This window comes from Dendropsophus ebraccatus, chromosome 10 (assembly GCF_027789765.1).
Source record: "Dendropsophus ebraccatus isolate aDenEbr1 chromosome 10, aDenEbr1.pat, whole genome shotgun sequence".
In the NCBI taxonomy this organism is placed as follows: Eukaryota; Metazoa; Chordata; class Amphibia; order Anura; family Hylidae; genus Dendropsophus; species Dendropsophus ebraccatus.
Genome location: NC_091463.1, coordinates 5377551 through 5394429, shown reverse-complemented (window position 1 = coordinate 5394429; position 16879 = coordinate 5377551). Strand labels below are relative to the sequence as shown.

Sequence of the window (16879 nt, the reverse complement as noted above, 5' to 3'; positions counted from 1 at the left end):
TTACTACAACATCCCAGCAATGTCCCCGCATGTCCTGCTTCTTACTACAACATCCCAGCAATGTTACCGCATGTCCTGCTTCTTACTACAACATCCCAGCAATGTCCCCGCATGTCCTGCTTCTTACTACATCCCAGCAATGTCCCTGCATGTCCTGCTTCTTACTACATCCCAGCAATGTCCCCGCATGTCCTGCTTCTTACTACAACATCCCAGCAATGTCCCCGCATGTCCTGCTTCTTACTACAACATCCCAGCAATGTCCCCGCATGTCCTGCTTCTTACTACAACATCCCAGCAATGTCCCCGCATGTCCTGCTTCTTACTACAACATCCCAGCAATGTCTGCGCATGACCTTCTTCTTACTACAACATCCCAGCAATGTCCCCGCATGTCCTGCTTCTTACTACAACATCCCAGCAATGTCTCCGCATGTCCTGCTTCTTACTACAACATCCCAGCAATGTCCCTGCATGTCCTGCTTCTTACTACAACATCCCAGCAATGTTACCGCATGTCCTGCTTCTTACTACAACATTCCAGCAATGTCTGCGCCTGTCCTGCTTCTTACTACAACATTCCAGCAATGTCCCTGCATGTCCTGCTTCTTACTACAACATCCCAGCAATGTCCCTGCATGCCCTGCTTCTTACTACATCCCAGCAATGTCCCTGCATGTCCTGCTTCTTACTACAACATCCCAGCAATGTCTCCACATGTCCTGCTTCTTACTACAACATCCCAGCAATGTCCCTGCATGTCCTGCTTCTTACTACAACATCCCAGCAATGTCCCTGCATGTCCTGCTTCTTACTACAACATCCCAGCAATGTCCCCGCATGTCCTGCTTCTTATTACAACATCCCAGCAATGTCCCTGCATGTCCTGCTTCTTACTACAACATCCCAGCAATGTCCCCGCATCTCCTGCTTCTTACTGCAACATCCCAGCAATGTCTGTGCATGTCCTGCTTCTTAATACAACATCCCAGCAATGTCCCTGCATGTCCTGCTTCTTACTACATCCCAGCAATGTCCCCGCATGTCCTGCTTCTTACTACAACATCCCAGCAATGTCCCCGCATGTCCTGCTTCTTACTACAACATCCCAGCAATGTCCATGCATGTCCTGCTTCTTACTACAACATCCCAGCAATGTCCCCGCATGTCCTGCTTCTTACTACAACATCCCAGCAATGTCCCCGCATGTCCTGCTTCTTACTACAACATCCCAGCAATGTCCCCGCATGTCCTGCTTCTTACTACAACATCCCAGCAATGTCCCCGCATGTCCTGCCTCTTACTACAACATCCCAGCAATGTTACCGCATGTCCTGCTTCTTACTACAACATCCCAGCAATGTCCCCGCATGTCCTGCTTCTTCCTACAACATCCCAGCAATGACCCCGCATGTCCTGCTTCTTACTACAACATCCCAGCAATGTCCCCGCATGTCCTGCTTCTTCCTACAACATCCCAGCAATGTCTGTGCATGTCCTGCTTCTTACTACAACATCCCAGCAATGTCTGTGCATGTCCTGCTTCTTACTACAACATCCCAGCAATGTCTCAGCATGTCCTGCTTCTTCCTACAACATCCCAGCAATGTTACCGCATGTCCTGCTTCTTACTACAACATCCCAGCAATGTCCCTGCATGTCCTGCTTCTTACTACAACATCCCAGCAATGTCCCTGCATGTCCTGCTTCTTACTACAACATCCCAGCAATGTCCCTGCATGTCCTGCTTCTTACTACAACATCCCGGCAATGTCCCCGCATGTCCTGCTTCTTACTACAACATCCCAGCAATGTCCCTGCATGTCCTGCTTCTTACTACAACATCCCAGCAATGTCTGTGCATGTCCTGCTTCTTACTACAACATCCCAGCAATGTCCCTGCATGTCCTGCTTCTTACTACAACATCCCAGCAATGTTACCGCATGTCCTGCTTCTTACTACAACATCCCAGCAATGTTACCGCATGTCCTGCTTCTTACTACAACATCCCAGCAATGTCCCCGCATGTCCTGCTTCTTACTACAACATCCCAGCAATGTCCCCGCATGTCCTGCTTCTTACTACAACATCCCAGCAATGTCCCCGCATGTCCTGCTTCTTACTACAACATCCCAGTAATGTCCCCGCATGTCCTGCTTCTTACTACAACATCCCAGCAATGTCCCCGCATGTCCTGCTTCTTACTACAACATCCCAGCAATGTCCCCCCATGTCCTGCTTCTTACTACAACATCCCAGCAATGTCCCCGCATGTCCTGTTTCTTACTTCATCCCAGCAATGTCCCCGCATGTCCTGCTTCTTACTACAACATCCCAGCAATGTCCCCGCATGTCCTGCCTCTTACTACAACATCCCAGCAATGTCCCCGCATGTCCTGCTTCTTACTACAACATTCCAGCAATGTCTGCGCCTGTCCTGCTTCTTACTACAACATCCCAGCAATGTCCCCGCATGTCCTGCTTCTTACTACAACATCCCAGCAATGTCCCCGCATGTCCTGCTTCTTCCTACAACATCCCAGCAATGTCCCTGCATGTCCTGCTTCTTACTACATCCCAGCAATGTCCCCGCATGTCCTGCTTCTTACTACAACATCCCAGCAATGTCCCTGCATGTCCTGCTTCTTACTACATCCCAGCAATGTCCCTTATGTCCTGCTTCTTACTACAACACCCCAGCAATGTCCCTGCATGTCCTGCTTCTTACTACAACATCCCAGCAATGTCCCCGCATGTCCTGCTTCTTACTACAACATCCCAGCAATGTCCCTGCATGTCCTGCTTCTTACTACATCCCAGCAATGTCCCTGCATGTCCTGCTTCTTACTACATCCCAGCAATGTCCCCGCATGTCCTGCTTCTTACTACAACATCCCAGCAATGTCCCCGCATGTCCTGCTTCTTACTACAACATCCCAGCAATGTCCCCGCATGTCCTGCTTCTTACTACATCCCAGCAATGTCCCCGCATGTCCTGCTTCTTACTACAACATCCCAGCAATGTCCCTGCATGTCCTGCTTCTTCCTACAACATCCCAGCAATGTCCCTGCATGTCCTGCTTCTTCCTACAACATCCCAGCAATGTCCCTGCATGTCCTGCTTCTTCCTACAACATCCCAGCAATGTCCCCGCATGTCCTGCTTCTTCCTACAACATCCCAGCAATGTCCCCGCATGTCCTGCTTCTTACTACAACATCCCAGCAATGTCCCCGCATGTCCTGCTTCTTACTACAACATCCCAGCAATGTCCCTGCATGTCCTGCTTCTTCCTACAACATCCCAGCAATGTCCCCGCATGTCCTGCTTCTTACTACAACATCCCAGCAATGTCCCTGCATGTCCTGCTTCTTACTACAACATCCCAGCAATGTCCCCGCATGTCCTGCTTCTTACTACAACATCCCAGCAATGTCCCTGCATGTCCTGCTTCTTACTACAACATCCCAGCAATGTTACCGCATGTCCTGCTTCTTCCTACAACATCCCAGCAATGTCCCCGCATGTCCTGCTTCTTACTACAACATCCCAGCAATGTCCCTGCATGTCCTGCTTCTTACTACAACATCCCAGCAATGTCCCTGCATGTCCTGCTTCTTCCTACAACATCCCAGCAATGTCCCTGCATGTCCTGCTTCTTACTACAACATCCCAGCAATGTCCCCGCATGTCCTGCTTCTTCCTACAACATCCCAGCAATGTCCCTGCATGTCCTGCTTCTTACTACAACATCCCAGCAATGTCCCCGCATGTCCTGCTTCTTCCTACAACATCCCAGCAATGTCCCTGCATGTCCTGCTTCTTACTACAACATCCCAGCAATGTCCCCGCATGTCCTGCTTCTTACTACAACATCCCAGCAATGTCCCCGCATGTCCTGCTTCTTACTACAACATCCCAGCAATGTCCCTGCATGTCCTGCTTCTTACTACAACATCCCAGCAATGTCCCTGCATGTCCTGCTTCTTACTACAACATCCCAGCAATGTCCCCGCATGTCCTGCTTCTTACTACAACATCCCAGCAATGTCCCTGCATGTCCTGCTTCTTACTACAACATCCCAGCAATGTTACCGCATGTCCTGCTTCTTACTACAACATCCCAGCAATGTCCCCGCATGTCCTGCTTCTTACTACAACATCCCAGCAATGTCCCTGCATGTCCTGCTTCTTCCTACAACATCCCAGCAATGTCCCCGCATGTCCTGCTTCTTACTACAACATCCCAGCAATGTCCCTGCATGTCCTGCTTCTTACTACAACATCCCAGCAATGTCCCTGCATGTCCTGATTCTTACTACAACATCCCAGCAATGTCCCTGCATGTCCTGCTTCTTACTACAACAAAGACTGTTTACACGAAGCGATCTGTGAATTTTCAGAAAACAACGAACAACTATTTGAGAACTTGTTGAAAGATCAATATGAACTATTTCTCGCTCGTCGCATGATCGTTTGCTGTGTTTACACAAGCCAATTATCGCTCAAATGCGAACGTTATTGCGAAAATTTGACCGATAACCGTTCCGTGTAAACACAGCATTATATGTATTTATAATTTAGTTCTATTTAATAAGCTGCAGTCTTCTAGTACTTATCAGCTGCTGTATGTTCTGCAGGAAGTGGTGTATTCTCTCCAGTCTGCTGCCACCTCTGTCCATGTCAGGAACTGTCCAGAGCAGGAGAGTTTTTCTATGGGGATTTGCTGCTGCTCTGGACAGTTCCTGACATGGCCAGAGGTGGCAGCAGAGAGCACTGTGTCAGACTGGAGAGAATACACCACTTCCTGCAGAACATTTAGCAGCTGATAAGTACTGGTAGACTGGAAATTTTTAAATCAAAGTAAATCACAAATTTGTATAACTTTCTCAAACCAGTTGATTTGAAAGAAAAATATTTTTTCGCTAAAGTACCCCTTTAACTGTGAGCATTAATTATAATAAGCATGAAATTAACAGAGCGAGGATCTACTGGCTCCCTGTCCTGCTAATCACCCTTGTATACACAGGCAATATTTTATTTCCACCTATTCAGAATATCAGCAGAAATATGTAATGGCTTAGAAAAACATAGCTGCTTATTTATAGAACACAGCGCCACCCTCAGTGTGTCTCTGGTATTGCATCATACTTCCATTGAAGTGAATGGAGTGAAGATGTAATACCACACACAGCCTGAGGACAGGAGTGGGGATGTTTTTGGTATAATGCAGCTAGGTGTTGTAATCCTGGATAATCCCTTTAAGAGCCGTTTACATCAGCTAGTGTTCACACAATGCAATTTTGCTATATTAAAAATAACACATTCTAAAAAACTGCAGCAAAAACACATGGTGCGAACACAGCTATAAGTTCATGTACTTGCTGATCGCTGGGATTGTGCGGTCCTGCAGATCACTGGTTGGCTGCACATTTCCCTATGTTACAGCAGATGGATGGCTGACAATAATATAAGTGATGGGCAGAACATTTATTCACCCACAATAAAGGCTCCTTAAAGGGTTATACAGAATCAGAAAGAACAGCGCCACACGTGTCCTCAGGTTGTATTTGGTATTACACCTCTGCTCCACTCACGTCAATGAAACTGAGCTGCAATACCACATGCATACTGAAGATGAGAGGGGCGCTGTTTCTGGAAGAAAATAAAAAAATCTGCCTTGTTTTTCCTAATCCTGGACAACTATCCCAATCTGCTGGATGAATCTGTCCTCTCAGGTTATAACAGTAAAAACAACACATTCTTACCAGGATTTTTACAGTCACATTATAATAGTGACAACTCAGGAAATCTCAGCAAAACGCAATGTGTGAACACGGCCTGAGATGAAGCAATCCCCCCCAGATACCAGATGTAATAACAAGCAGCATTATGGACAATCACTGCACCTTATCCAGTCCTCCCAGAGCACAGAGACTAGGAGCAGCGCCCCCTCTGTCCATGGGCTGTATCTGTACTGCAGCCTGGTCCCCAACTCTATACAGAAAAACCAGGTACAGCCCATAAAAGCAGACAATGAGAACCAGAAACACCTGAGAAATAACAGAAACACCATCTGTAGCTCAAAATAAGTTTATTAACCACAGAAAACAAGTCACAATGAACAAAAACCGGACACCTCGTCTCCACAATAGCAGAACACAACAATAAAAAAAATTAAACAGGAATCCAGAACGTTTCCACTTTGTTATAGTCCATTGTTATCAGTAGCTCATATAGAACCTAGAACATGGGCAGTCGTTATACAGAACCTAGAACATGGGTCAAAGTTATGCAGAACCTAGAACATGGGCCGCCATTATATAGAACCTAAAACATGGGCCGCCAATATACAGAACCTACAACATGGGCCGCCTTTATACAGAACCTACAACATGGGCAGTCGTTATACAGAACCTAGAACATGGGCCACTGTTATATAGAACCTAAAACATGGGCCGCCAATATACAGAACCTACAACATGGGCAGCCTTTATACAGAACCTAGAACATGGGCTGCCGTTATACAGAACCCAGAACATGGACCGCCATCATACAGAACCTAGAACATGGGCTGTCGTTATACAGAACCTAGAACATGGGCCCCCATTAGCTTTGCTAAAAGTGTCTGACAATAAAAAAAAAAAAAAAAAAAAGAAAGAGTCCCTCAGCTCAATGTCCTTAATCAACCTCCTCGATGGTGGGTCCGGAGCTGCCCCCGGGTCCAGCTTGAGCACCACAGCCAGCGCCAGGCATTCCTCCGGGCATCCCCCCTGCCATGCCTCCCTGGTACAGCTTGGTGATGATGGGTTGGCACACCTTCTCCAGCTCCTTCTGCTTATGGGTATACTCTTCTTTCTCAGCCAGTTGGTTGTTCTCCAGCCAGGAGATGGTCTCCTTACACTTCTGGGAGATCACCCTCTTGTCTTCCTCGCTGGTCTTCCCCTTCAGGTTCTCGTCTTCCACCATGCTCTTTATGTTGAAGGCATAGGCCTCCAGGGAGTTTTTGGCAGCGATTTTCTCTCTCTGGGCATCGTCATCCGCTTTGTACCTCTCGGCATCTTGCACCATCTTCTCGATCTCCTCTTTGCCCAGTCGGCCTTTGTCGTTGGTAATTGTGATCTTGTTCTGTTTGCCTGAGCTCTTGTCCACGGCAGACACGTTGAGGATACAGTTGGCGTCTATATCGAAGGTGACCTCAATTTGTGGGACACCTCGGGGAGCGGGGGGGATTCCGCTCAGGTCAAATTTACCCAAGAGGTTGTTGTCCTTAGTCATGGATCTCTCACCCTCATACACCTGAATGAGGACGCCTGGCTGGTTGTCGGAGTAGGTAGTGGACAGTTGGGTCAGCTTGGTGGGGATGGTGGTGTTGCGTTTGATGAGGACGGTCATGACCCCTCCGGCTGTCTCCAGACCCAAAGACAGAGGGGCCACGTCCAGTAGGAGGAGGTCCTGCACGTTCTCAGACTTGTCTCCCATCAGGATGGCGGCCTGGACTGCAGCTCCGTAGGCCACGGCTTCGTCTGGATTGATGCTTTTGTTCAGCTCTCGGCCATTGAAGAAGTCCTGCAGCAGCTTCTGCACCTTGGGGATACGTGTGGAGCCCCCCACCAGCACAATCTCATGGATCTGGGACTTGTCGAGCTTGGCGTCTCGCAGGGCTTTCTCTACGGGCTCCAGGGTGCTACGGAAGAGGTCAGAGCACAGCTCTTCAAAGCGGGCTCTAGTGATGGAGGTGTAGAAGTCAATGCCCTCATACAGGGAGTCGATCTCGATGCTGGCCTGGGTGCTGGAGGACAGGGTGCGCTTGGCTCTCTCACAGGCCGTCCTCAGCCTCCTCAGGGCTCGCTTGTTTTGGGTGATGTCCTTTTTATGTTTGCGTTTGAATTCTTCCACAAAGTAGTTAACCATTCTGTTATCAAAGTCCTCTCCGCCCAGATGAGTGTCGCCCGCCGTGGCCTTCACCTCAAAGATGCCGTCGTTGATTGTGAGGATGGAGACGTCAAAGGTGCCGCCTCCCAGGTCGAAGATCAGGACGTTGCGCTCCCCGCGGGTTACCTCGTCCAGGCCGTAGGCGATGGCGGCCGCCGTAGGCTCATTGATGACTCTCAGCACATTGAGTCCGGCGATTATTCCGGCGTCTTTGGTGGCCTGGCGCTGGGAGTCGTTGAAGTAGGCCGGCACGGTGATGACGGCGCTGGTGACCGCATGACCCAGGTACGCCTCTGCCGTCTCCTTCATCTTCAGCAGCACCATAGAGGAGATCTCCTCGGGGTAGAAGGTCTTCTCCTCTCCTTTGTACTCCACCTTCACCTTGGGCTTTCCGCCAGCGCTCACCACCTGGAAGGGCCAGTGCTTCATGTCGCTCTGCACCACCGCATCATCAAACTTCCTGCCGATCAGCCTCTTGGCATCAAACACGGTGTTCTGGGGGTTGAGGGCCACCTAGTTCTTGGCGGCGTCTCCGATCAGTCTCTCGGTGTCGGTGAAGGCCACGTAGCTGGGGGTGGTGCGGTTCCCCTGGTCGTTGGCGATGATCTCCACCATGCCGTGCTGGAAGACCCCCACACAGGAGTAGGTGGTGCCCAGGTCAATGACGATGGCCACTCCTTTAGATGCCATCTCCTCCTCTCAGGATGAGCCGTCAGCATACCTCCCAACCGTCCCGGATTCCGCGGGACAGTCCTGTTTTCGGGGTTCTGTCCCGCAGTCCCGGAACAGTCCCCCGTGTCCCGCATTACATGTGGCCCCAGTGAAAAAAACAATAAACCAGTAACTCACCTGTCCGCCGGTCCCAGCAGCTCCTCTCCCGGCAGAGCGCGCACTCCAGTCATCCTCCGGGGCGGGCAGCGGGGTACAGAGACACTGACTGTACCGGAAGTAATTCATGAGAGGCTGCAGGTCACTTCCGGCACAGTCAGTGTCTCTGTACCCCGCTGCCCGCCCCGGAGGATGACGGGAGTGCGCGCTGTGCCGGGAGAGGAGCTGCTGGGACCGGCGGACAGGTGAGTTACTGGTTTATTGTTTTTTTCGCTGGGGCCACACTAATAGGGGGTATTGGCTACTATATGTGGGGCACTATATGGAGGATTGGCTACTATATGGGGGGATTGGCTACTATGTGGGGCATATTTGGGGGCATTGGCTACTATGTGGGGCACTATATGGAGGATTGGCTACTATATGGGGGGATTGGCTACTATGTGGGGCATATTTGGGGGCATTGGCTACTATGTGGGGCCTATATGGGGGATTGGCTACTATGTGGGGCACTATATGGGGGATTGGCTACTATATGTGGGGCACTATATGGAGGATTGGCTACTATATGGGGGGATTGGCTACTATGTGGGGCATATTTGGGGGCAATGGCTACTATGTGGGGCATATATGGGGGATTGGCTACTATGTGGGGCACTATATGGGGAATTGGCTACTATGTGGGGCATATATTGGGGCATTGGCTACTATATGGGGCATATATGGGGGCATTGGCTACTATGTGGGCACTCTATGGGGGATTGGCTACTATATGGGGCACTATATGGAGGGATTGGCTACTATGTGGGGCACTATATGGGGATTGGCTACTATGTGGGGCATATATGGGGGCATTGGCTACTATGTGGGACATATATGGGGATTGGCTACTATGTGGGGCACTATATGGGGGGATTGGCTACTATGTGGGCATATATGGGGGATTGGCTACTATGTGGGGCGCTATATGTGGCATTGGCTACTATGTGGGGCATATATTGGGGATTGGATAATATGTGGGGCACTATATGGGGATTGGCTACTATGTGGGGCATATATGGGGGCATTGGCTACTATGTGGGACATATATGGGGATTGGCTACTATGTGGGGCACTATATGGGGGGATTGGCTACTATGTGGGCATATATGGGGGATTGGCTACTATGTGGGGCGCTATATGTGGCATTGGCTACTATGTGGGGCACTATATGAGGCATTGGATACTATGTGGGGCACTATATGGGGGATTGGCTACTATGTGGGGCACTATATAGGGATTGGCTACTATGTGGGGCACTATATGGGGGCATAGGCTACTATGTGGGGCACTATAATGGGGGATTGGATACTATATTGGGCATTTTTGGCAGGATTGGATAATGTATAGGGCACTATTCAGTCAGCAGCATGTGGTGACTGTAGGGGCGTGGCTATGAAGGGTTGCTATGGGGGCGTGGCTATGGAGGGTTGCTATGGGGACGTGGCTATGGAGGGTCGCTATGGGGGCCACGGCGCACATGTCCCTCTTTGCTCTTTGCAAAAGTTGGGAGGTATGCCGTCAGTGACGCTGTAGTCGGTGTGTGGCAGCTGTGGACATTTCTCAGTGACTGCTGCTCCACGCTGCACGGCCGCTATATATCTGTGTACAGTGCTGAACCCTCACCGGCCCTCTGACTAATCACAGCCCTGTGTTCACCACGCTCCCTGCGTCGCTTAGCAACTTCCCGAACATTCCCGAGTGCTCCCGGCAGGACCAGCCAATCACTGACGAGCATTACACTCGGAGCACGGGGAACATTCCCGAGCGTTCTGGCGAGTCTTGAGATTCGTCCAATCAGCGGCAACGTCTGCCAGTGACGTCACGGGACTGAGAGAAGTTTCAGGACTGTTCCAGGCAGAGCTGTCTGTCAGAAAGGTGCTCAACCAATGAGCGCGAAGAGGGGGCGGGGCGTCAGGTCGGTTAGTCTAGACTAGAGAAGCAGCAGCGAGCAGTGTGAGGTGATGGGGAGCTCACGTGATGTGTACGATATATTCTGTATACCCGGCACCTGCACTGCAGAGAGGGTGTGTAGCAGACGTGCTGGTGAACTACAAGTCTCAGCCGGTTCTGTGCTCATCGGGTCCCGACAGCTGATCCCTCCCCACTCAGTCCCCGCTATAGTCCCGGCTGCTGTTCCTGGGGTGACCATAAGGGGCAGCACCACAGATCGTGACGCCCCCATCTCCTGCTATCAGGTGGACACGTGACTCCTGAGCTGTATCTGTCACTCAGGGAGCACGTGATGTCTATAATGGGGGGGGGGGGGGGCAGTGTCATCTATGGGACAGCAATGGGGGGCAGTGTAATTTATATACACATACATATTATATACACGTACATATTACATACACATTACATACACATACATAATACAAGCACATACATATTACATACATATTACATACACATACATATCACAAACACATACATATTATATACACGTACATATTACATATACATAATACAAGCACACACATATTACATATACATAATACAAGCACACACATATTACATACACATACATATTACATACACATACATATTACATACATATTACATACACATACATATTACATACACATACATATTACATACATATTACATACACATACATATTACATACACATACATATTACATACACATACATATTACATACATATTACATACACATACATATTACATACATATTACATACACATACATATTACATACATATTACATACACATACATATTACATACACATACATATTACATACATATTACATACACATACATATTACATACATATTACATACACATACCTATTACATACACATAACATACACATACATATTACATACATATTACATACACATACATATTACATACACATACATATTACATACACATACATATTACATACACATACATATTACATACATATTACATACACATACATATTACATACATATTACATACACATACATATTACATACATATTACATACACATACATATTACATACATGTACATAATACAAGCACACACATATTCCATACACATAGGAGTTGTAGTTCTCCAGGTAAAGCTTCTCTCCTTGCAGGCTCCTCACCCAGCAACATTGTCCCCAGATAAGTAACTGTGCCCAATATGCGTGGTCTCCCCATAGTACCGGGGGGTTCAGTGCTATATGTCCTCTGTACCAGGGCCGTTTCTAGATAATTTGAACTACAGGGCGAATCTTGCTAAAAGCGCGCCCCCCCCCCCCCCCCCCCCAAAGTGATGTTGGGGGGGTTTGTTACTAGGAAGAAACAGTGTGTGTATTATGGCATAGAGCAGTGTTATTCAATCCTTTTCAATTTGGGGCAAAAAAAAGTCATTCAGTGACTCACAGGTGACGTCTTCTTCTGAGGTGTCACTTTCCTTTCCCTCTCCATCCAGCCCAGACCACCATGATGATTTCTTGCAGCTACAATTCGTCTCTTCTGAACCTGCCAGACAAACATCTCAGGCTCCGCACTTTTACAACTTTACTTTACTTTTTTGTGTCATGTGCAGTAAAGTCAGTAGCTATGTGGGTTGCCCCCTGTATGTAGCATCCCCTGCTGTGTCCTCCATATAGTAATAATCCCCCCTGTGCTGTCTCCACAGTAATAATCCCCCCTGTGCTGTCTCCACAGTAATAATCCCCCCTGTGCTCTGTTCCCACAGTAATAATCCCCCCTGTGCTGTCTCCACAGTAATAATCCCCCCTGTGCTCTGTCCCCACAGTAATAATCCCCCCTGTGCTCTGTCCCCACAGTAATAATCCCCCCCTGTGCTCTGTCCCCACAGTAATAATCCCCCCCTGTGCTCTGTCCCCACAGTAATAATCCCCCCTGTGCTCGCCCCCTCAGTAATAATTCCCCCTGTGCTCTGTCCCCACAGTAATAATCCCCCCTGTGCTCTGTCCCCACAGTAATAATCCCCCCTGTGCTCTGTCGCCGCAGTAATAATCCCCCGGTGCTCGCCCCCCACAGTAATAATCCCCCCTGTGCTCTGTCCCCACAGTAATAATCCCCCCTGTGCTCTGTCCCCACAGTAATAATCCCCCCTGTGCTGTCTCCACAGTAATAATCCCCCCGGTGCTCGCCCCCCACAGTAATAATCCCCCCTGTGCTCTGTCCCCACAGTAATAATCCCCCCGGTGCTCGCCCCCCACAGTAATAATCCCCCCTGTGCTCTGTCCCCACAGTAATAATCCCCCCGGTGCTCGCCCCCCACAGTAATAATCCCCCCTGTGCTCTGTCCCCACAGTAATAATCCCCCCGGTGCTCTGTCCCCACAGTAATAATCCCCCCTGTGCTCTGTCCCCACAGTAATAATCCACCCTGTGCTCTCCCCCCAGTAATAATCCCCCCTGTGCTCTGTCCCCACAGTAATAATCCCCCCTGTGCTCTGTCCCCACAGTAATAATCCCCCGGTGCTCTGTCCCCACAGTAATAATCCCCCCCTGTGCTCTCCCCCCAGTAATAATCCCCGCTGTGCGCTCTACACACAGTAATAATCCGCCCCTGTGCCTGCCCCCCCCCCCCGGTAATAATCCCCCCTGTGTCTGCCCCCCCCCCCCAGTAATAATCCCCTCCCTGCTCTGCTCCCCATAGTAAAAATCCCCCCCATGCTGTCCTCATATTAATACCCCCCCCCCCCCGTGGTCTGCCCCATAGTAATAATAGTAATAATCTCCCCCTGTGCTATATAATGGCGGCAGCTTCTGGTGGAGAAGGGGTTAAGGGCAGCAGCTTCTGCGGGAGAAGGGGTTAAGGGCAGCAGCTTCTGGGGGGAGAAGGGGATAACGGCGGCAGCTTCTGGGGGAGGAGGGGGTAACGGCCGCAGCTTCTGGGGGAGAAGGGGATAATGGCCGCAGCTTCTGGGGGAGAAGGGGTTAACGGCGGCAGCTTCTGGGGGAGAAGGGGATAACGGCGGCAGCTTCTGGGGGAGAAGGGGTTAAGGGCAGCAGCTTCTGGGGGAGAAGGGGGTAACGACCGCAGCTTCTGGGGGAGAAGGGGATAACGGCCGCAGCTTCTGGGGGAGAAGGGGATAACGGCCGCAGCTTCTGGGGGGAGAAGGGGTTAACGGCCGCAGCTTCTGGGGGAGAAGGGGTTAAGGGCGGCAGCTTCTGGGGGAGAAGGGGATAACGGCCGCAGCTTCTGGGGAGAAGGGGTTAAGGGCAGCAGCTTCTGGGGGAGAAGGGGATAACGGCCGCAGCTTCTGGGGGAGAAGGGGATAACGGCGGCAGCTTCTGGGGGAGAAGGGGTTAAGGGCAGCAGCTTCTGGGGGAGAAGGGGTTAACGGCAGCAGCTTCTGGGGGAGAAGGGGATAACGGACGCAGCTTCTGGGGGAAAAGGGGTTAATGGTGGCAGTTTTGGGGGGAGAAGGGGTTAATGGCGGCAGCTTCTGGGGGAGAAGCGGTTAACAGCGGCAGTTTCTGGGGGAGAATGGGTAAATGGTGGCAGTTTCTGGAGGAGAAAGGGTTAACAGCGGCAGTTTCTGGGGGAGAAGGGGTTAATGGTGGCAGCTTCTGGGGAGAAGGGGTTAATGGCGGCAGCTTCTGGGGGAGAAGGGGTTAACAGCGGCAGCTTCTGGGGGAGAAGGGGTTAAGGGCAGCAGCTTCTGGGGGAGAAGGGGTTAAGGGCAGCAGCTTCTGGGGGAGAAGGGGATAACGGCCGCAGCTTCTGGGGGAGAAGGGGATAACGGCCGCAGCTTCTGGGGGAGAAGGGGATAACGGCCGCAGCTTCTGGGGGGCGAAGGGGTTAACGGCGCCAGCTTCTGGGTAGAGAAGGGGTTAACGGCCGCAGCTTCTGGGGGAGAAGGGGATAACGACCGCAGCTTCTGGGGGAGAAGGGAATAACGGCGGCAGCTTCTGGGGGAGAAGGGGTTAACGGCAGCAGCTTCTGGGGGGAGAAGGGGATAACGGACGCAGCTTCTGGGGAGAAGGGGTTAATGGCGGCAGTTTTTGGAGGAGAAGGGGTTAATGGCGGCAGCTTCTGGGGAGAAGGGGTTAATGGCGGCAGCTTCTGGGGGAGAAGGGGTTAACAGCGGCAGTTTCTGGGGGAGAATGGGTAAATGGTGGCAGTTTCTAGGGGAGAAGGGGTTAACAGCGGCAGCTTCTGGGGGAGAAGAGGTTAACGGCGGCAGCTTCTGGGGGAGAAGGGGTTAATGGTGGCAGTTTTTGGGGGAGAAGGGGTTAATGGCGTCAGCTTCTGGGGGAGAAGCGGTTAACAGCGGCAGTTTCTGGGTGAGAATGGGTAAATGGTGGCAGTTTCTGGGGGAGAAAGGGTTAACAGCGGCAGTTTCTGGGGGAGAAGGGGTTAACAGCGGCAGCTTCTGGGGGAGAAGAGGTTAATGGCTGCAGCTTCTGGGGAGACAAGGGGTTAATGGCGGCAGCTTCTGGGGGAGAAGGGGTTACCAGCGGCAGCTTCTGGGGGAGAAGGGGTTAAGGGCAGCAGCTTCTGGGGGAGAAGGGGTTAAGGGCAGCAGCTTCTGGGGGAGAAGGGGTTAAGGGCAGCAGCTTCTGGGGGAGAAGGGGATAACGGCTGCAGCTTCTGGGGGAGAAGGGGATAACGGCCGCAGCTTCTGGGGGGAGAAGGGGTTAACGGCGGCAGCTTCTGGGTAGAGAAGGGGTTAACGGCCGCAGCTTCTGGGGGAGAAGGGGCTAACGGCGGCAGCTTCTAGGGGAGAAGGGGATAACGGCAGCAGCTTCTGGGGGAGAAGGGGATAACGGCCGCAGCTTCTGGGGGAGAAGGGGATAACGGCCGCAGCTTCTGGGGGAGAAGGGGTTAACGGCAGCAGCTTCTGGGGGGAGAAGGGGATAACGGACGCAGCTTCTGGGGAGAAGGGGTTAATGGCGGCAGTTTTTGGGGGAGAAGGGGTTAATGGCGGCAGCTTCTGGGGGAGAAGGGGTTAACAGCGGCAGTTTCTGGGGGAGAATGGGTAAATGGTGGCAGTTTCTAGGGGAGAAGGGGTTAACAGCGGCAGCTTCTGGGGGATAAGAGGTTAATGGCGGCAGCTTCTGGGGGAGAAGAGGTTAATGGCGGCAGCTTCTGGGGGAGAAGGGGATAATGGCGGCAGCTTCTGGGGGAGAAGGGGATAATGGCGGCAGCTTCTGGGGGAGAAGGGGTTAATGGTGGCAGCTTCTGGGGGAGAAGGGGTTAATGGTGGCAGTTTCTGGGGGAGAAGGGGATAATGGCGGCAGCTTCTGGGGGAGAAGGGGATAATGGCGGCAGCTTCTGGGGGAGAAGGGGTTAATGGCGGCAGCTTCTGGGGGAGAAGGGGATAATGGCGGCAGCTTCTGGGGGAGAAGGGGATAATGGCGGCAGCTTCTGGGGGAGAAGGGGTTAAAGGTGGCAGCTTCTGGGGGAGAAGGGGTTAATGGTGGCAGCTTCTGGGGGAGAAGGGGTTAATGGTGGCAGTTTCTGGGGGAGAAGGGGTTAAAGGTGGCAGCTTCTGGGGGAGAAGGGGTTAATGGTGGCAGCTTCTGGGGGAGAAGGGGTTAATGGTGGCAGCTTCTGGGGGAGAAGGGGTTAATGGTGGCAGCTTCTGGGGGAGAAGGGGTTAATGGTGGCAGCTTCTGGGGGAGAAGGGGATAATGGCGGCAGCTTCTGGGGGAGAAGGGGATAATGGCGGCAGCTTCTGGGGGAGAAGGGGATAATGGCGGCAGCTTCTGGGGGAGAAGAGGTTAATGGCGGCAGCTTCTGGGGGAGAATGGGTAAATGGTGGCAGTTTCTGGGGGAGAAAGGGTTAACGGCGGCAGTTTCTGGGGGAGAAGGGGTTAATGGCGGCAGCTTCTGGGGGAGAAGGGGTTAATGGTGGCAGCTTCTGGGGGAGAAGGGGATAATGGCGGCAGCTTCTGGGGGAGAAGGGGATAATGGCGGCAGCTTCTGGGGGAGAAGGGGTTAATGGCGGCAGCTTCTGGGGGTCTCTGCAGATAAGAGTGAATGTTCTCTGCTGTTAACCCCTGGTGGTCCGTGTACAGGACACTCGGTGATGTATTAACCCTTCCTGCTGGTGTCACTGAGCCCCCTCCATGGTGCACAGCACACGACCACCTGCAGA

General features: G+C 51.4%; 1 protein-coding gene across 1 annotated transcript; it reads right to left on the bottom strand.

The window, feature by feature from the left end:
• Positions 1-6077: 6077 nt before the first annotated feature.
• LOC138802761 (heat shock 70 kDa protein-like) lies at positions 6078-8754 on the bottom strand. The gene has a single exon (XM_069986392.1). It carries the CDS (start codon positions 8362-8364, stop codon positions 6682-6684), a length of 1683 nt encoding a protein of 560 aa, XP_069842493.1. The 5' UTR covers positions 8365-8754; the 3' UTR covers positions 6078-6681.
• Between the last annotated feature and the right edge of the window lie 8125 nt (positions 8755-16879).